Raw genomic sequence first — 17,024 nt, forward strand, 5'->3', positions numbered from 1 at the left:
TATACCTTTGCATATATCTGAAAGTTTTAATAGTTATTTTTAGAGGAAGTACCCATATGAGGCTTACTGACTGACTGCTGCCTATGTGACCCCTAGAGCAGAACTTACAAGATATTTTAAAGAATTATTTAATTAAATTAATTAAGGTACACCAGCAATGTACACCCTGGCTGCATATTAGGATCACTTGGGGAGCTGTATTTGTCATCTATTTTTGTATATCAAATTACCATAAAACTATCTCCTCGTTTCTGCAGGTCAGGAACCTGGGTTGGGCTTAGCTGGGTCCTTTGCTTCAGGGTCTTTCACAGGCTTCAGTCAAGATGTCTGCCAGGGCTTTGGTCTCATCTGAAGGCCTGGTGGGGGAGGATCTGATTCCAGATGCACTCCCGTAATTGTTGGCAAGATTTAGTTCCTCATGGGCTGTTGGACTGAGGGCCTCAGTTCCTTGCTGGCTCTTGTCCAAAGGCCACACTGAGTTCCGTTCCAGTGGGCCTCTCCAGTCTGGCAGGTTGCTTCATCAAAGCATGCGAGCCAAGAAGGGAACCAAGAGAAAATGCCACATGGAAGTCACAGGCATTTATAACCTAATCATGTAAGTGACAGCCTGTCACTTTGGTTACATTCTATTTGTTAAAAGCATGCCACAAGGTCTAGGCTTTACTCAGGTGGAGGGGATTGATTATACAAGGGCATGCTACCAGGAGAAGAGGATCACTGGCGGCAATCTCAGATGCCTGCCTACCATAGGAACTTTTAAAATAGGGACACCAGAGCCACATTCTCAGAGATTCAGATTCAATTGATTGGACTTCATATTTAAAAAAAAACTCCCCAAGTGATTTTCATATGCAGCCCATGTTAAGACAAGAAATACATGAGCTCATCGTGTAGCAAGGCCTTGATAGCGAGCTCCTGCAGCATAACTGAGGGCACTCCTGGGACCATGAAGGCATTCTGGGATCTGCAGGCAGTTGTCATTAAAGCCGAACAAGATTCACTCAAGCATTCAGAGAAGTTTGATTCCATTAAAATGTATCAAGGATTTGTGGCAAAAGAAGATGAGTATGAGGAAAAATTCTGTTAAAGTTGTCTAACATTTGAGCACTTCTAATATTCTTATTCCTAGACCCTCTGAGTCACGGTGGTTAGCCTTAAAACAGCCATGAGCCATAGGAATATCTGATCATTAGGTTTAGGCTTAAAACCTTTGGGCCCTGAAGTTAGCCGTGTCCTTGAACAAACAGGTCATCTCCTCTACTCTACCTGCAGTGAATTTGGATGTGTCAGATTCCCATGAAGCCAATTTCCCACTATCCTAATTAAAGGGCATCTTAGGATACCCCACATTCTCAACTGCTGTTATCCAACCTATCATCAAGTCTTGTCTGTTCTACTCTTTCCCTGTCTCTCTCTTTCTCTTCTTTCTCCCAACCTACTCCAAGACGGCTTCCCAAACACCTGCCAATCAAATCAAGGTGTTCTTTCCTGAACAGTTCAGGTCTTGGCTGCTTCATTGGAATGCAGCAATCACTAAATTTTCATTGTTTCAAACAAATGTCCCCTTGATAGGAAATATTTATAAATTATATCAATTTATATAAATTATATAAAATGTAATATTTTCTTTGAGGAAAATAAAAAACCTCAGTGTTTTAAAAATTATTCACCTTTCCCAAAACACTGCCTTTCTGGACCACTGTATAGCAAAATTCTAGTGATGTCTCATAGGCCTACAGCCTTTAAATGTAATCTGTTCTCATGGAAATAAATCTATTTGGAATCAAAAACTCCCAGGAAGAAAGCAAAGAGTCTGTGAGAGTAAATTTCCCCAGTAACTACTGGGGAAAACTGTCTCCTCCTTGGCTATGGAGGGGAGAAGTAAAACTTCTATTTAACTTCTGACAATACTGGGGAGAACCAGATTTGTTTTCAAGAGCATTTGTACACATTTGCCAGAAGGTTTAAAATCTTTATCTCTGGGGACTTCCCTGGTGGTGCAGTGGTTAAGAATCCACCTGCCGGTGCAGGGGACACAGGTTCAATCCCTGATCCGGGAAGATCCTACATGCCGTGGAGCAACTAAGCCCACGTGCCACAACTACTGCCTGCGCTCTACAGCCCATAAGCCACAACTACTGAAGCTCACGCACCCTAGACCCCGTGCACCACAACTACTGAGCCTGCAGCCTGTAACTACCGAAGCCCGTGCACTCTAGGGCCTGCGTGCTGCAACTACTGAAGCCCGCATGCCTAGAGCCCGTGCTCCACAACAAGAGAAGCCACCGCAATGAGCAGCCCACGCACCGCAATGAAGAGTAGCCCCCGCTCGCTGCAACTAGAGAAAGCCTGCGCCCAGCAACGAGACCCAACACAGCCAAAAATAAATAAAAATTTTAAAAAATGTTCATATGGAATCATTTAACAAAATAAAATAAAATCTTTATCTCTGTATTGGAGAGTGACAATGGTTTAAGAATATATATAGGACAAAGTGGACTGACTCATAATCCTTGATTTCCAGGTGTGCACATAAAGGAGTATAAAGGTTAGTTAATGACATAATTGTAAGTATACTCTTTGGGTAATGTAGAAAAGAATTCAATGGTTTTATCAATAATATAACACTCCTTTGCTACCAAGTACTATTATAATAAACCCTCCACTTCTTCTAACTAATCTGATTTAATTCACATTCCATGGAAGTCTTTTAATTTTGTGAAAAATAGATGTTCAGGAAAGTTTCCCAAAGATGTGACTACAGATAGAGTTGACTCTAATATTCTCATGGAATCATTTGTAATAAAGTAGGAATCAGTAACCTATCATAGAGCCAATTAATAAACCTAAAAGGAAAAAATACTAAATGCATAAATATCATTACCCTGTAGGCTGTAAAGGTAAATCCACTTGTGTACCCAGCACAAGCACCAAATGGTTCAGGCAGGACTGTAGCAATTACTGTGCTAAGCGCTAATGGACCACAGGCACCCCTGGAAAAGGCCCCAGGCCAACACTCTGGAAACCTGGAATCTCATTCACCACAAATTTACTGTGTAAATTTGTACAGGTCATTTGTTCCTTTCTTGTCTCTCAATTACTAAGCTATAGGTAAGGATCTACCTACACCCATAATAAGATTGTATCTGGGAGAACAGTGAGGAGTGCTATTCAAATGCAGGGTTTCTTTGGGGTAATAAATTATGATATAATGCATTCTATCTCTTTTTTTTTCAAGGTGAAAGAGAAAAAAACCTCACTGAGATATTAGTTCTCCACTAATTTTAAAGTAAAATGAAAGGTAGAAAAATGTAGGGTCCACCTGTTAATTCAGAAATGGAAATATTTGGTTCCATTCTTTGTACTCGGCTATCTGGGCAAATGATGTGAGCACAGAATTTAAAATGAATGACGGATTCTTTGTAAAACAGAGTATTTGATTTATATAAATGAAGATGGCTGTCATGATAAGCCTCAACACTATCTGAAGTTGTAAGCAGTTCTTTTCTTACCTCTGGGATTATGACTAGACCAAATATTAAGCCAAAAAGGACGAGGTTAACTCCATACATCCATCGGAGAAAGATGAAATATGATGCCACTGAAGAACCAAAGTGACCTGAAGAGAGAAAGATGGTGGATGTAAGTGTTGCAGAAGGACATTAACATAAAGGAGGACTTTATGTGTGTGATGGATTCAATTTTCATGTCAGTCTGTGGAATATACATCCCTTTTCTTTTTCTAGATGAAAAAAAGGGCCTAACCGATGTGAAGAAGCACATCTTAAATTTTGGTCTGACTAGTCCAAAGTTCATCTTTTTTCTTTTTTTTTAATATCTTTATTGGAGTATAATTGCTTTACAATGATGTGTTAGTTTCTGCTTTCATCTTTCTCCTAGTACAACAGAACCTATAACATAATCTAGTCAGTTAGTCAAGAACACAGTCCAAACCCTTGGAAAACCCTTCAGCAAACGAACTAAAAACAGTGACACCAAAATACTCACTTTCAATGTCCTTGATCTTCATTTCCCAGGGAATACATTGAGTCTTGAAATTATCAAAGTCTCTTTTAAACTTGACCCATTTCTGAAATTAAACAGGCAACACCCTTAGTTCATTAACACGCTGCCTTTGGGCCTGGAGGGGAAATTGGAGGTGCATGTAGATGTTGACATGTTGACATGTGGGTGAGGCTGCCATGTTGGAGCTGTTGAGCCTAGGCTGTCAGAGGTGGATGTGCACATCTTCACTTTCCAAAGTCAGGTGTGAGTCAGAGAGAAGCAAGGGCAACACAATACTTTGCATTTGTCTATAGTGCTGATAAAGTTTCAGGTTTGGACACTTTACATATGAACTTAGAAAGTCTGTGTATAATTTATGATTTGGGGAATCAAATTGGCTTAGCAAACTCTGATACAACTTCCTTCATCTTAAACCAAAAATTCAAGAGAAAAAAGAAATTTCATAACTCTCATACCTACATTTGGCAGACAGCCAAGTGCCTTAATCTGATAGGAACTGTTGCTAAACTACAAGGCTGGTGGAAGTGGTAAAGAGATCTCAGCCCGTGGCTTCCCATTCTTCTCCTAGTGAAACAGCAGCCTGTTTTTTTTTTTTTTTTCCTAAAAGTAGTTGGGAAGGCATTATGCCCCTTTCCATGGTCTATTCCAGCTCCGACACTTTGTACCAATCAGAAACTTGAATAGCTGTCTGTCTGCCGGCTGCGTGAAAGTTTGTCAACTCTTCAAGGGGCTTCTCTCCAACATCCCCACCCCCTGGAAATAAATCCATTTGGAATGAAAAAAACCCAAAAACACCTCATAGAAAACAGCAGGCAAAGAGGAAGTAGGGAGAAAATCCTCAGATCAGTTTCTATTATTACAAAGGTCTCAAAAGAACTTATTCATGAAGGAAATGAGATTTTCCTTTGTAAATTCACTAAAGGATAAAAGGGAAATTTTATCTGAAGGAATCAGACGAGCTTCCAAACCTGAAGGCTTTGACTATATCATGATTGGATAATTACTGTATAAGGAAGGAAACCACCTGTCAGAAGAGGGAAATGTTCACAGATGCCAAGGAGAAGAGGGGTTCATAAGCAAAAGTCAGGTTGATAATAACGGCAAAGATCTCCCTAAGACAGGAAGGGATGTGGGGAATGGCAGATGGTGGACATGGACACCCCAACCCCATTGCTTCCTCTCCCTTCCCTAGTTCTGATTCTGTGCTCAAAAACCATCTTTGGCTTATTTGGCTTCTTATCTAGGTCTGTCTCTAAGGAAAGCATTTGCGCATCATCTGGGCTGTGAATATTTTGATTTCTATGGCAGTAATTTTTTTCATTGCAAATTAATAGATTGGAATTGGGATTATGGTTTAGTTTCCCATATAACTAACTGTACTATCAAAAATAAAAGGCACTGGGCTTCCCTGGTGGCACAGTGGGTGAGAGTCCGCCTGCCGATGCAGGGGACACGGGTTCGTGCCCCGGTCTGGGAAGATCCCACATGCCGCGGAGCGGCTGGGCCCATGAGCCATGGCCACTGAGCCTGCGTGTCCAGAGTCTGTGCTCCGCAATGGGAGAGGCCACAACAGTGAGAGGCCCGCATAATGCAAAAAAAAAGAAATTTGTTTTTCATTTCTTGCACCAGTTATTCCTCCTTGTAGATTAGTAATCTGGTATCTGGTTTTATATATCAGTCTCATAAGCTTTATTAATGTGAGTCCTCCCCCGAGAGACAGATCCCCTGTCAGGGTGCTGATAAAATCAGTATAAAATATAGCCTTGCAAGGCAGAGGACCAATGGAGTAATGAATGTTGTCAAGTGAGGCCCCTGGAGACATAGCCTGCCAGTTGATCACTTGGCAACCACCTGACAGCCCCTCAAGGCTGTCGGCATCTTGGCCTGAAAAGATGATGCCTGGGGGCGGGGGGCAGAGGCAGAGAGAGGCCTGGGAGAAGCTCTGCATTGAAGCTCTTTCCTTCATTGGTTTAGAGAATCAGAAAACTGAGCTTGGGCGTGGGCGGGAGAAGACCCCCAACTCCCTTCCTCAGAGCTGTGTGATTTGGTAGCTGCTGTCCTCAGACTGGGTTACTAGCTGTGCATGTCATCTTACTAGTCAGCTGTATATAGGAAAACAGATTTCAAACAGTGGTCGAACAAGACACAGGCACATCCTGTCCATGGATGAAATCTGGATCTGAATAACTAAAGACAACCAGTGAAGCCTGAGAATTAGTACGTCAAAACAAGGAAAAAGTGATGCCATTCTTTGAAATTTTTGGAAAGCATTTCCTCCAGGATACATAATTAAATTTTGAGAGATGGCTCAATATTCTTAGTAGGATACAAAAAATATGGCTTCTAGAGTACAGGTTAGCACTTAGAGAGTTAAAAAAGAATACAGGAGGGGAAATTCCTGGCGGTCCAGTGGTTAAGACTCTGCATTTGGTTGGGGAACTAAGATCCTGCAAGCTGCATGGCGTGGCCAGGGGAGAAAAAAAAAAAAGGTTACAGGTGAAGTATGGAAGGATTGATTACAAGGTTGCTAAAAGTTCAGTAATAGAATGAAAATAAACATTACACTTTGAGACAGAAGAAAATTGATCCAATGATATTGAGAATAAACCTGAGAAATTTTTGAGAACGCAAAGAGAGAGAAAGCAAAGAATTAAAAACCATGAAGGAAAGTAAATACAAAGAATGGAGAGTTGGCAGCCATCCTTCTGCTAACAAAGAAGCTAGAACTGTTTGAATAGAAACACGATTGAATAGACCATTTATCACGTATATGTGAAGAACACATTCCTTAATTGGGAAAAAAGTTCTGAGTGTGCAGTTGTTAAGTGGTAAATGGTTTTTAGATAAAATTAATAAACGACCCATAGATAGTTGTCAGGCAACTATAACTGAAAAGGAAGAAAAAAACAAAATTAGGAATAAAAGAGATTAAAACTCAACATATGTAAAATGTAATGACAAAAATTATGGGACTACCTATATGCAACTTTCTGTTAATACATATGAAAATCTTAATGAAATGATCAAATTTGGGGAAGAATATAAAATATCAAAATGGCCCCAAGAAAAAGTTAAAACTTGACTACACCAATTGGAAAAACATTAAAAAATTATCAAGATATTCTATAAAATGCTTCCTGATCCGTACAGTTTTAAGGGTGTCATCTTTCAAATTTCCAAAAAAATGAATGAGCTGTACAAACTGATTTACAGCATAAAAAGGAGGTGATGCTATGCGTTTAATATTATAAAGCAAGTGCAGCCCTAATATTAAAATATGCCAAGATAGTGTACGTGCACGTATGTACACACATAAATTCAAATCAATCTTATGAAAAGTTATGTAAAAATTATAAATAAAATACTTGAAAAATCAGATGTGCCTGATAAAAGTAAGTGTATGAACAGAAGGGAAAGGTATTTAATAAAATCTAACATCTATTTCCAATAAAATGGAAGTCATTAAACTAGAAATAAAAGGATAATTTCTTATTGGGAGAAAGAAAATCTATTTCAAGGCAACAACTCCCATCAACTTAGTGTGAAACAGTAGAGCCATTTTCATTAAAGTAATGGAAAAGCAAAGAGACCCACTATCACCATCATCAATTGAAACTATTCTAGGATTGCTAACCCGCACTTTAGGACAGGAATGATTTAGAAGAACCCAAGAAAAACACCTTTACATACACAATCAGATGAAAATGATTAGAACTAATAAGGGAGCACAACAGGGGAACCAGATTAAAAAATTAATATTCAAGGACTTCCCTGGTGGCACAGTGGTTGAGAGTCCGCCTGCCGATGCAGCGGACACGGGTTCGTGCCCCGGTCCGGGAAGATCCCACATGCCGCGGAGCGGCTGGGCCCGTGAGCCATGGCCGCTGAGCCTGCGCGTCCGGAGCCTGTGCTGCGCAACGGGAGAGGCCGCAGCAGTGAGAGGCCCGCTTAACGCCAAAAAAAAAAAAAAAAAAAAAAAAAAAATTAATATTCAAATACGTAGCTTTCCTACATACCAGGTATCTCTAGTTATTAAATAAATGGAAAAATGATTCTATTCACAAAAGCAACCAAAACATAAATTTTGTAGAAATAACATATGACATGGAAAAGATCTATATGAAGAAAATGACAAACTTTGCTGAAGGTTGTAAAAATAAGGCTCGAGAAATGTATGGTATTCTTAGATGTAAAGACTAAATATTGTACAGATAAATCTTCCCAAATTAAATCAAGGATTTAAAAAAATTTCCAATCAAAATCTCAATGGGCTATACTGGACCTTGGCAAAGTGATTTTAAAAATGCATGTGGAAAAAAAGAATGCAAAGAAAACAAAACAAAATGCATATGGAAACATAGGCAAGACTGGCCAAAACATTTCTGAGAAAGAAAGGTAAAAGGAGGAAGCCCTATGAGCCATTAGAATTAATCAATAGCTGAAAGGATGAATTCAAATAAAAGCTCCAAAAAAGGCCCTATACAAGAATTAAGTGGATGAAAATGATAGTTTTTCAGATCAGTAGGTAAAGGAAGAATACTTCCATAAGTTCCACATTAAATATCCAATTAGAGATCATTACCCTAGCCTGAATCAGAAGCTCAGTTTACGGCATAACTCAATAAACCAGAGCTGCCCCCAATGCCCCGTCGACACTACTGTTGTCCTTCTGTATGATCCTGATTACACCATGGCCCTCTGGGTCTCCACCAAATCAAAGTCTTGATTTGGGGGTTTGGAAAATAAGATCCCAGTGGATTCAACATCATTAATTCTGTGAGTTTAGTTCTTCACTGGAGAGGAAACAAGTCTCAAGTATACTGAAGCCCTCACAGATAAGTAGAGAGAAATGGACAGGATACGGTTGGTTTCCATTCTTGGATAAATTGAAATGGTTGACTGGACCTCACGCTCAGGATTCTGGGGGAGGTGGACACAAATGGTGAAGCTGGGCAGGCACTGTGATGGTCACCCAGATTCAGGAGTTGAGCAAGTCCCCCCACAGGTTTGCGCCTCTGCACCACACACCTTAGCCATCAGCATCCTATAGGCGTAGAGTCGCTTGCCTTTCCCCTTTCCCAAGGCTCCTTCATACTTCTCCACAAATTCTTGGGCCTCCCTGGTTAGCGGGGGGGAAAAAGGCAGAAATTCAATTAATGCCCAAGCAAAAGAAATCTGAACTATGAGGGTGTATATGTGGCTGAAAGCCTTAAGTGTTTTATATCCCTAGTTAGAATGTAAGTTCCACGAAGGCAGGGCATTTTGTCTGTTTTGTCCACTGAAGTTTCCCAAATGCCAAGAATAGTGATTGGAACATGGTAGGCACCAGTAGGCAGAATTTTGGCTCTCATGACCTTTGCCCCTTGGTGAATGGCACAAAGGATTCTGCAGATGTAATTAAGATTACTGACTTGAAACCAGGGAGATTACCTTGGATGTCTGGAAGGGCCCAATATAATCATGTGAGCCCTTAGAAAAAGAAGAGGAAGGCAGAAGAGTCAGAGAGAGATGCAGCAAAAGGGGAAATCAGAGAAATTAGAAGCAAGAGAATTCTCCACCCTCTGTTGCTGGGGCCCCTCTGGAGGATGCCACACTGGAAAGCAAGAGAAGAAAATGAATTTCTATCAAAAGTCAGGGAACCTGGAAGAGGACCTCAAGTCCCAGGTGGGAGGGAACCACAGCCCCACTGATACCTTGATTTTAACCTGGTGAAACCCTGAGCAGAGAATCCAGCCACACCAAGTTGGACTTCTGACCAACAGAATTGTGAGCTAATAAATGAGTATTGTCTTAAACTATTAAGCTTGTAGTAATTTGTTAGAGCAGCAATAAAAAAACCAGTACAGCATTCAGTAGGTATTTGTGGAGTGAATGAACGCTGGATGAGTGAGTGAACATCCAAGGAAGACGGCACGGGAAACACATGGATGGGTTTGTCTGTTAAATATTCTGGGTGGTGTGCTGGAGCTGGTGAGGGCTGGCTTCTGAGAACCAATTGTTAAATATTCTGGAACTTGGCCAACAAATTATTAAACTGTTGGTAGCTTGAAATCAGCCATGGTGGGAGTATTTAGACTATGGGATTCAGCAAGTGCTCCAAATCAGGGTTCCCCCATCCATCCCCCCACAGAAACAGTTTATCAGGAAACACTGGATAAACCCACACAAGTAGATGAAGAATGAAGTCCATCTCAGGGTGGGTGGAAGAAGACATTGGGTCCTGTGTGTCTGACTGCTGTTGTTACAGCGCCCCCTGCTGGCAACACAACCTAAACCACCTCCAAAGTGCAAACGCAGGTAGTAGACACCTGTTAAAGTTACATTCTAACCTGGGGTTAACTCCAAGGTTGGTTTTATTAGGATGTCTCAATGACGTCCTAATGTTAATGAGGCCAACTGTCTAGCTTCTGAGTCCAGGGTCAAAAGCTGGATTGTATGGGATTAAGACTCCTTTATGGGGTCAGCCCCTGTTTTCTCCCTAGGCAGCGCTCATTCTGGCAGTGAGTTATCTGTGACTACCAATGACTCCAAGACACCAAAGAATGTTTTCATGAAATTCATATTTTTGTCCTCTTCCTATATCTTATGAGTGGGTAGAGACTCCTAAGCATTTGAGGTTTGTGAATTTAAATGTGATAACTAGTAAGATTTGAAGACTTCTGATAAAAATTCTCAAAAGTAAAGGCCAACTCTTATGCCTGCGCCATTGAGCCTGGCACCAAATGCTTCTCTTCTCAATGTCCAGACTGTGTCCAGATGCCCAGAGGGCCCTCAGGAGAACAGAGGGCCCTGCCCAGCACTGGGTGCAAATGCTGAGGACCATTCACTGCAAAGAGAACAGCTGGTCTAACAGTTTTGATGGACACAGCAAGCTTTTTTGGATCCACTGAAAGTATATAAATAATCACAACTAACGTTTTTACAGCAAACCCCTTGAAACATGTCATACGTGATCAGTGTTCTTCTTACTAGAGATAGTAGTTGGTTTATGGAAATACTGGCTCTTGCACTGCACTTCCCAACTGTTGCAAATCTTACTTCTTCCCCTCCCCTCCAACAGTTTTGCACATCTTACTTTTTTTTTGTTTTGGCTGTGCCACATGGCTTGCAGGACCTTAGTTCCCCAACCAGGGATTGAACCCGCACCCTCGGCAGTGAAAGTGTGGAGGCCTAACCACTGGACCGCCAGGGAATTAATTCCCTGAAAATCTTACTTCTTCTTTTTTATTCCCCTAACAGTTCTGCAAATCTTACTTCTGTAGGGTGCTTCTGTCCCCTCCTTGTCCCCTCCTTTCAAATGGGGAACTTTCTGCAAGCTCATCTCTCCTCTTCCTCAAACCAGATGGTGTGTGGTAAATGAAGTAAAAAAGCAAAAGAAGAGAGATCCTTTGCTTTGTGGAAACTTCTAGGGGCCTGGATCTCAAGGTCACTTTTGGCAGGTGATTAGCAACCCCTCAGGTCCCTCCAACACTCAGGAGAGGAGGAAGCCATTGAGGCAAGGCTCTCCTGGGCAGCCATCCACAGCAGAAGACAGCACTTCAGCAGTCCCTCACATTGCCCTAGAAAGACCCTCCTTGTCGATAAAAGGGCCCAAATAACAGTTTGGAAGACACAGTCAGGGTGGCCAGCAATTAATGCTGGGAGAGAAGGGGTGTATTGTGTGGCTTTAGTGCCAGAGAGAGCCAGGCAGGATTCTGTGCCTCTCAGGGTGGCAGTTCTCATCTAGAAATGGGGACAATGTTATGAGACTTAAACGAGTGGATGCATGTCATGTAAGCACAGCAATTTCATTTATCAGGCAGTCACCCCTCTCCTTCTGGGGAAACAGCAGCTCCTGGAGTGGGCAGCTGATAGGATTCTTTCCTAGCCCAGGGGGCTGCTGTGAGGAGACTTCTGTTCCCCAGGGGTCTGGACAAGGGGCACAGCAATGCCGCCTTCCACAATGAGAATACTCTGAAGTTGATCCAAAGCATCTCACAGAGACTACATATTTCCAAAAACTACCCCCTGGTGAAGGAGTTCAGATTCAAAATCACACTTAATTTTGAGATGCAGAGGTATAAATAGACACAGGGCAGCCCGCATTTGATGGCATCCTTACAGAGCTTTGCCGTCCCGTGCAGAACGTTGGGAGAATGTATCAGCCAGCCTGAAATCCAGAAGACAACCAGACAAAGGTAGGGAATACAGGTGGCCAAAGGGAGGTGGCTAGAGGTTGGAGGTGGTCAAGAGGTTGAAGGTGATCTGGGCTATGTTGGTTTGGTGTCTCCCTTTGTCCCTAAGCAGTTTTTATTTTTCAGTTATGGAGACAAAGATCAAACAGAGGCTGAGCTCACTCTAAGTGGAAATTCAGATGAGTCAGGTGATGGCATCTGTTCTAGAGGTGTCACTGAATCAATTTAAGGGCAGTTGAGTTTAACCAAGCATGCCTGGCTTCCCATATGTGGTGGTTTTAAACTATGTCAGCAAATTATTTGACATTCCTCCCTTTAAAATGTAGAACTGGGGAGTTCCCTGGCTGTTCAGTGGTTAGGACTCTGCGTGTTCACTGCTGAGGGCCTGGGTTCAATACCTGGTGGGGGAACTAAGATCTCACAAGCCAAGCGGCGCAGCCAAAAAAAAAAGGAATTGAATTCTCCTCCACTTGAATGCAGGGCAGACTTAGTGATGTGCTTCCAATGAATAGAAGGTGGTAGAAGTGACAGTTTATGACTTCTGAGACTAGGACGTAAAAGGTATTGTGACTTCCCCCTTGAAATCCCCCTCTTCAGTGGGAAGCCGGCTGCCATGTTATGAGGACAGTGAAGCAGCCTGTGGAGAGGCCTGTATGGAGAGAAACTGAGGCCCTTACTAACAAACAGAACCAACTTGCCATCCATTTGTGTGAGTAACCTTGGAAGTGGATTCACCAGCCCCAGTCATCTGAAGCCTGAAGCCCTGACCAACACCTTGACTCAACCTTATGAGAGACTCCAAGTCATAACTGACCAGCTAAGCTGCTCCTGAATTACTGACCAACAGGAGATAATAAATGTTTATTATTGTTTTAAACTACTAAGTTTTGGGGTAATTTATTACGTAGCACTGGAAAATTAATACTCTGTAGAATCCAAACCACTGATCTCTTTGGTGCATATACATTTAGGATTGTCCTGTTTGCTTGGTGGATTGACCCTTTTATCATTATGTAGTGTCCCTCTATGCCCTTGGTAATTTTCTTTATTCTGAAATTGACTTTGTCTGGTATTTACATAGTTTCTCCTGCTATCTTTTTTTTTTTTTTGCGTTACGTGGGCTTCTCACTGTTGTGGCCTCTCCCGTCGCGGAGCACAGGCTCCAGGCGCGCAGACTCAGCGGCCATGGCTCACGGGCCCAGCCGCTTGCGGCATGTGGGATCTTCCCGGACCAGGGCACGAACCCGTGTCCCCTGAATTGGCAGGCGGACTCTCAACCACTACGCCACCAGGGGAGCCCTAGGTGGTGTTTTAATTTTTACTTCAACTGTCAAACATAATTTTAAAAATCAAGAGGAGAAGGAAAATCCATGGTATTTTCCAAGATTTTTGCTCTCACCATGTTCTTCCTTCCTGATGTTCCAAGATTCCTTCTTTTACCATTTCCTTTATGTTTAGAGAACTTCCTTTAGTTATACTTTATGGTAGGTCTGCTGGTGACATGTTCTTTTAGTTTTCCTTCATCTCAGAATGTCTTGATTTCTCCTTTATTCTTTGTTTTGTTTTGTTTTTGTTTTGCGGTACGCGGGCCTCTCACTGTTGTGGCCTCTCCATTGCGGAGCACAGGCTCCGGACGCGCAGGCTCAGCGGCCATGGCTCACAGTCCCAGCTGCTCTGCAGCATGTGGGATCTTCCCGGACTGGGGCACGAACCCGTGTCCCCTGCATCGGCAGGCAGACTCTCAACCACTGCGCCACCAGGGAAGCCCCGACAATTCTTTTCATTTAGCACTTGAAGAATCTTTATGTCACCTCCTCTGTCCTCTATAGTTTCTGATGAGAAATTTGCTGTCATTCTAATTGTTTGTCCTTTATAGTAATGCATTGTTTCTCTCTGACTCTTATAAGTGTTCAGAAGTTTGACCATGATGTGTATTGGCATGGATTACTCTGGATTTATCTTGTTGGGGTTTTGTTTAGCTTCTTGAATCTGTAAGTTTTGCCAAATTTGAGAAATTTTCAGTCATTATATCTTTGAAGACTTTTTCAGTTCCACCCTCTTTCTCTTCTTTTGAGACTCTATTTTCTTCTTTCATCATCTAGGGATTTGGAGGAGACACTAATGTTAGATCATTTATAATAATCCTACATGTCCCTGAGGCTCTGTTCACTTTTTTCCCCAGACCATTTTCTCTCTATTGTTCAGGTTGATTTGTCTTGTTCTACCTTCACTTTCACTGATTCTCTACTCAGTTCTCTCCATTCTGCTGTTGAGCCCATTCATTGAGTTTTAAAAAACTTTAGTTACTATATTTTCCACTTCTAAAATTTCCACTTGTTCTTCTTTATATCCTCTATTCATTTTCTGAGACTTTCTATTTCTTCATTTGTTTCATGTGTTCATAATTGCTCACTGAAACATTTTTATGATGGTTTCTTTAAAATCTTTGTCAGATAATTCTAACATATATGTCCTCTTGATGTTAGCATCTGTTGATTACCTTTTATCACTCAAGTTTGAGATCTTCCTCGTTCTTGGTATGATGACTGAGTTTTCAACTGAAGCCTGGAATTTGAGATACTATGTTATGAGACTCTGGATCTTATTTAAATCTTGTGTTTTAGCAGGCCTCCTCTGACACGGCTCCAGTAGGTGAAGGGGGATGCTGCCTGCTTACTTCTAGGTGGAAGTCCAGATTATTCACTTGGCCTCCTTTTATACCTGGGGCTGGGCTGGAGCTCCTTGTTACTGCTGAGCAGGGATGGGAGTTCAGGCTCCCACAAGCCTTCCACTCATATCCTCCTGGCTTGAAGAGATGCCTTGTTACTTCCAGGTGGTGGTGAAATTTCAGACTCCCCATGTAGTCTCCACTGACACCCCAGGGAGAGGGAGGGCTCATTACACTGCCCAGTGGGGATGAGAGTCCCTGCTCCTCACTTGGCCTTCTCTGACATTTGATGGGGGTGTTAGGGGCACCATGTTACAGCCTGGCAAGGGAGGAAATGTAGGCTTCTCCACTTGGCTTTTGCTGCCAGGGCTGGGGCTACAGCTGCTCATTTGTTTATGATGTTTGGCTGGAGTAGGTTTGTTATTGTTTACAAGTCTTCTGTCTTGCCAGGCTGTCCCTTTTCTGGTCCTTTGGCTGGAGACAGCAGACTTTTCTTGAGGTGCTTTTGTGTGTGACTGTCAGTGTTTGGGGGCAGCCAGCTTCTCCAATATCCAGTCTGGATATACAGGCAAAAAGGAAAATTGGAACTCAATGCTCTGTCATTCATTTGACCCTGAGGTCCTTAGCCAGTCTGCCTTTCTTCTCTCCACCTTTCTGAGTCTCTTATGTTTGCTTTACACATAATATCCATGGTTTCAGTTGTACTTAGTGGGAAGACTATGGAGAAGTATATCTACTCCATCTTCCTAGAAGTGGAATTCTTCAGATCTCACTTTGGGTAATTTTCTAACACATTAGGTTTCTGACAAAGCTGAGTGACATACCTGATTAATTCTATGATTAAAGCAAACATCCCTGACTCATGAGCACTAGAAACTCTTTTGCCAACATCACAGCCTGCCTCGTGTCATTATTAATGATGTGCGTTAATAATGTCTTCTCTGATTCATCTTTGTTCCCCATCTTCATCTCTCAGGGTTCAGCACAGTGTCTGGAACAAGATGTTCAAGCTTTAATAGCAATAATTACTATCTATTAATTGCATATTATATGCTGGGTACTTAAATATTTTTTATTTGTCAGAACAACTCTGCAGGTAGATATTATTATTCCTACTTTACAAAAGCCAGCTGTGAGGCTCAGAGAGGTTAAGGGAAGGAATCCAGCCTGAGGGGATTGAATAGCCAGTCAAACCACACAGATATGGTAGAGGTGTGAAGGCAGGCTTGCCCCAATTCACTGCTGTTACTCTTTATGCCTTGCCATCCTTCTTTGATTGTCTACAACAACTATGCCAGCTGCCTGAGTGGGCCAGAGACTGGGGTCCCCACACCATTGCTTCTAAAAAAAGATGTAGTCTGGACATGTTATCTGCAGATCTGCAATTGAAGACTTTACTGCCAGAAGAGGAAATCATACAGGAGGCAAAGGGGTGTATTCTAGAATGTCTAGTAATCCTAGAGAAGCAGTTACAATTTAAGAGTGCAAGTTCTGGAGGCAGAATTCCTGAGTTCAAATTCTGGCCAGACCACTAAACTCACTGTTTAGCCTTGGACAAATTACTAGATTGCTCTGTGTCTCAGTTTGCTCATCAGTAAAATGGGGGCAATAATAATGGTACTTACATCAAAGGGTGATTATGAAGATTAAATGAATTGTTACACACCCAGCGCTCAGAACAGTGCCTGGCACATAGGGAGCACCCAGCAAATGTTGGCAATATATATTAAAAAAAGAATATTAAAAGATTAATAAAAAACAGCTCTGCAAACAAGAGCATCCAGTCAAGTGAGGGCCTTAGGGGTCAGAGAGGCCGTAACTAACTCAGCCTGAATGCAGGGAGGGGCAATGGGGACTTCCCTGCAGAGGGGACACCTGGCCTGAGTCTCAGAGTGTGGGAACTAGCCAGGTGGGAGGGCAGAGGCACCAATGGAGCTGAGACCCAGAGGCTGGAGAGCCTGAGCCTGGGATAAGGAGTCTTGCAAGAGGGAGAAGGAGGGGAGACCTGCTCCAGTGGGAGAGACAAGTCTTTTCAGCTTCTAGGGCCTTAGCCACTTCCCACCCCCACCAAGAGCAGGAACTCTGCCCCCAGGCCTGGAGGAGATGCAGACTTCTCCTCAGGGCAGCTGAATGGCCCTCAGGGATTTTCATGGTCC

General features: G+C 42.4%; 1 protein-coding gene across 1 annotated transcript in view; it reads right to left on the reverse strand.

Annotated features, from left to right (window-relative positions):
- Positions 1-17,024, reverse strand: part of TMC2 (transmembrane channel like 2) — a gene marked incomplete at both ends in the record, with an annotated part of 88,029 nt that overhangs the window by 38,790 nt on the left and 32,215 nt on the right. The window contains 3 exons of the mRNA XM_082670718.1: positions 3,513-3,619; positions 4,009-4,090; positions 9,055-9,145. Of these exons, the coding sequence (XP_082526844.1) occupies positions 3,513-3,619; positions 4,009-4,090; positions 9,055-9,145 (280 nt within the window). The remainder of the gene's footprint in view (positions 1-3,512; positions 3,620-4,008; positions 4,091-9,054; positions 9,146-17,024) is intronic.

Source organism: Grampus griseus, assembly GCF_964374135.1.
Source record: "Grampus griseus genome assembly, chromosome: 14".
Taxonomy (NCBI): Eukaryota; Metazoa; Chordata; class Mammalia; order Artiodactyla; family Delphinidae; genus Grampus; species Grampus griseus.